At 53.8% G+C, this 4,120-nt stretch overlaps 1 protein-coding gene across 1 annotated transcript; it reads right to left on the bottom strand.

Annotated features, from left to right (window-relative positions):
• Positions 1-2,568: 2,568 nt before the first annotated feature.
• Positions 2,569-3,869, bottom strand: HAPSTR2 (HUWE1 associated protein modifying stress responses 2). Its single transcript, XM_053891438.1, has one exon. The coding sequence runs from the start codon at positions 3,762-3,764 to the stop codon at positions 2,922-2,924; it is 843 nt and encodes a 280-aa protein (XP_053747413.1). The 5' UTR covers positions 3,765-3,869; the 3' UTR covers positions 2,569-2,921.
• Between the last annotated feature and the right edge of the window lie 251 nt (positions 3,870-4,120).

Below are 4,120 nucleotides of genomic sequence, written 5' to 3'. Positions count from 1 at the left end.
TCTCGGCCCCTCCTCCACTCGTGCTTTTTTTCTCCCTCTCTCTCTCAAAATAACTTTTTTAAAAAATAATAAAAACATTTAAAGTTTCCGTTGTTCCGGCAGTCCTGCATGCCCAGACGGCCAAATGATTCCCCTGGAGGAAGGTTCTGGAACACAAGAAGCAGGAAGAACTAGCAAAGGGAAGTCACGGCTATTGTGTTACTTCAAGACTGGCCCTCCAAGAGATTCTATAGCTAGAACTGAAGGCTTTCTCAGTCTTTAAGAAGCAGTACAGAAAACACACTGGAGATGCCTCTTACCTGGTATGGTCTGAGGTGTGGGACGGTAGGAGTTGAGCAAAGGCTTCCCAGAGAAAGCCCTATCAAGGTGAACATCTCCACAACCCTGATTAACCAAAGGGCAATGTCCCCAGTAAGAACACGCCACAGGGAAGGACGCCTGGGCGGCTCAGTGGGTCCAACTCTTGATTTCGGCTCACGTCATAATCTCACAGTCTTGAGATCAAGCCCCTCATTGGGCTCCACACTGAGCACGGAGCCCACTTAGGATTCTTTCTCTCCCTCTCTCTCTCTCTGTCTGACCCTTCTCTCTCTCTCTCTCTCTCAAAATAAATAAACATGTTTAAAAAAACGAAAAAAAGAACATCCTACAGGGATACCCTGTGCTATCCCTGCTCCAGAGTCTCCCTGCTGGACATCCAGGCCTGCCGCCATCTTCCTAAGGGGGTGGTATCATCCCCTGCCCTAGGAGAGAATCTAAAGTACTGGGCCAGGCATCTGAGACCCTGAGATAGACTTGGGCCCCTGCCTCCCCTACCTAGCTCCTATGATCCCCCAAACACACTTTACTGCTTTCCTCCTTCTCAAACTGTTAGATATCCTTCCCCTGTTGGTATTCCCTGTGCCCTTTGTACCCATTTTTCTGGGCCCCGTTCAAATGCCACTTCCCCCAGAAGCTGCGACCCTCTTGGCAAGGAGGGCCTCTGTCCTCTGAATTCTTCTGCACAGTCCTTAGGTGCTTGTCCTACAACTAGAAGTGCTTTCTTGACTACATTAATTTACCTTCCAAGTTAGGATCTGCTCCTTGAGGACAAAGACTGTTTTTATGGTTTGTTTGTTTTTACATCCCTTCTCAGGGCCTAGTACAGTGCCTAGGTACGCGCGGAGTGCCTCAAAGGCAAGTTTTTATCCTATCAGGGAATTCACTTTATTTTATCGTATTATTTTAGCGCATTGCTTGCTTACAGATCTACTCCAAAGGCCACGCTAATGAAACGGAAACAACTTTCTGATACGAACCTAAAACCAAGATATTACTCATCTATCGACAATACGATATATGCTGGCTTGGGGAGAGCCTGGGGGAGACACCACCCCTTCGGCAACCTCACTGCCGCGTCCCCCACCTCCAGCCCACCCCTCTGCAGAACCACGCTGACCCTTTAGGTACCCCTAAGGACTTTCAGTTCCAGATCTTTTCCATTTGTATTCCCCCGCCCCTGTATTTTTTCAAGCCAGGGGAGGTAGATCTCTCACGACTCCAGTAGTAAGGAGGATCCCTCAGGCAATTTCAGGAACTCCAAGGCTGCCCTACTATGCAGAGTGATGATCCTGGGTACTCCTGAGCTACACACACTTATAATACAAGACCTGGGATATTTAGACAAGTTTCAACTATTAGAACAGTAGTTTCCTGTTCAAACAGAGATTCTCCTTTCTGATTTCTAAATTAATGTTTTCCTGGCTTCTTCTAAAACATAGTGGGCTTTAACGTTGCACTGACTTTTATTTATAGAGAAGGGAGAACATTTACTGAGTACCTGTGGGTGTCACGCACCGTGCTACTTAAAATATGGACGTCATCTTATCCTCGCGACTCCTGTCGGAGACACACAGTTCCATTTTACAGATGGAAAACGGAGGTCAACCGACACGAAGCGATTGGCCCAAAATCATGCGGTGAAGTTGTGGGCCTGGGGTGCTACCGTTGGTCCTTTTAATACAAAGCTCATGCTCTTTTAGTTGTGTCCCGCCACATCCTTATACCAAACCCAGGTCAGTCTGACTACTCCGTCTTCCAATTCAAAACAGAGATCACCAAAAAGATGTAACCACAGAAAAAGGAACTTTTTACATTCCTAGGAACAAGGAGCACCACTGGGCCACCAGGACGACCGTCTTTGACCTCAGGATCTCAATCGTTGGCTTAATTTTCCTAAAGAGCACGGAACTGACTCAGCATCAAGTATTACCTGCCCAATCATAACAGGACCCCTTTGCACCACCACACAATCACCAAAATAAGCAGCTATTTCTTGAAGACAAAAGCACCTCACTGCCTAATATGTATTACTTGGACACTCTGTACAAATTATGTGCATAGTAAAGTGGAGCAAAAATAGAAAGCTGCAGATTTCACCAAGGTGCCAAGTTTTACGTTTTGATAACATGTAATCGAACTGGCAAAAACGGCTAAAGCAAAGAACCTAACAACAACGGATAAAAGTATCCTACAACCAAGTAAACACCTGTTAGTCCTTCCCCTTTAAGAATTTTAAATAAGGTCACATTTATTCACTCAACAAACATTTATTGAGCACCAGCAACTGTACTCGGTGCTAAGGAATATAACTGTGAACAAGATAAACCAGGCTCCCGCTCTGACCAAATATTTCTGGTTTCTTCTGATCTTGCTAAACGACTACATAATACTTGTTCTCTGCTAGGATTAGATGTTTGGGAAAGTCAGAGTCATCCGAGGCCTCTTGTAGAGTACTTTAAAAGTTTCTTTACGGCGTACTTGGCAGAAATCTCTGTTGAACTTGGAGAAGAAAGAGACGGTCGCGAGTGTCCTTTCGCCGAGCACGTTGACAGTCGAGTTAATGCTCAAGTAAGATGGCGGCTGGTGGCCAACGACGCCGTTCAGAACAGTCGGTTGCGCTTGTGGGTTGGGGAGCCTGTGACACTGTCACTGCACTGGGCCGAGGGGCGCTTGCGGGTCCCCCCGCTGTCCAGGCGGAGGGCCAGTTCTTCGGCGTTGAAGGGGTTCGAGTCGTCCTCGAGGAGGCTGCTTTTCCGGCGCCCGCCGCCGGCCACGCTGCCGGCGACACCGCTGGCCTGGGGCGGGGACCCGGGTGCACCGGCTCGCACGCTGATGCTGGCCATGGCACCGCTGAGGCCATGCAGGGCGATGGCCTCGTGGAAAGGCTGCAGGTCGACCTCGACGGCCGAGCCGGCATCGGTGGCGGCGGCCGGGCTGGTGGCCGAGGCGGGCGGCTTCGGGGGCGTCCTGGGGGTGCGCGGCGGGGGCGGGGCGGGGGGCACTTTGCCGCACAGGAAGCTAATGAGGTCTTCGCGGAGGATGGTGCTCCGGCCCTTCTTCACCCACTCCAGCACGTCTTTGATGCGACGCTGGTAGCCAACCTGGACGCCCAGGTCAAAACTTCGTTGGTGGGCGTCCCCGCTCTCTTTGTACAGACTGGTCACGGCCATGGCCGCGTTCTGGAAGGGGTCCCACACGGACAGTCCTGGCTGTTGGCAGCCGGGATCCTTGTAGAGCTGGGCCACGGCGGTGGCAGAGATCTGGAAGAGGTGCCACAGCCTCTGCTGCTCGCTCTTGAGCCCGGCTGCCTCGGCGGCCGCCTCGTCCTCCACCTCCGGGGGCAGCTGCTCCTCCTGCTCGGCCTCGGCCAAGCACTGGCGTTCCCACTTGGAGAACCAGTGCTCCGCGACCTCGGCCTCGCCCTCCTTCGGCTGCTCCTCCATCCTCCTCCTCCTCCTGGCCGCTCTTCTCCTCCACCGCCGCCGCCTGCTCCGCCTCGCTCTTGCTCCTGCTCCCGCTCCCGCTCCTGCTCCTCCACCTCCGCCTCACCTCCCGCTCCGCGCTGCCCTCCTCCTTCTGCGGCCGCCGCCGCCTCCTCCGCGTGCGCCGGCGGGCGGTCGCGCGGGCGGCGGGGCCCCGAGGCCAACTGTTCCGGCGCGCGCCGCCCGCGGCCCCGGTGCACGCCCCGCCCCGCCCGGCCCGGCCCCCAGCTACGCCGCGGAGAGAACTCCGCAGCCGCCGGCGCCGCCTTGCTGCCCCCTTCCGGCCCCGCGGGCCGCTCCTAGCGCCCCCCCACGGC

This window comes from Panthera pardus, unplaced genomic scaffold, assembly GCF_024362965.1.
Source record: "Panthera pardus isolate Hobbes unplaced genomic scaffold, ASM2436296v1 HiC_scaffold_27, whole genome shotgun sequence".
NCBI classification, from domain to species: domain Eukaryota; kingdom Metazoa; phylum Chordata; class Mammalia; order Carnivora; family Felidae; genus Panthera; species Panthera pardus.
Note: the sequence above shows the minus strand (reverse complement) of the source record. Positions and strands in the feature narration are given on the sequence as shown.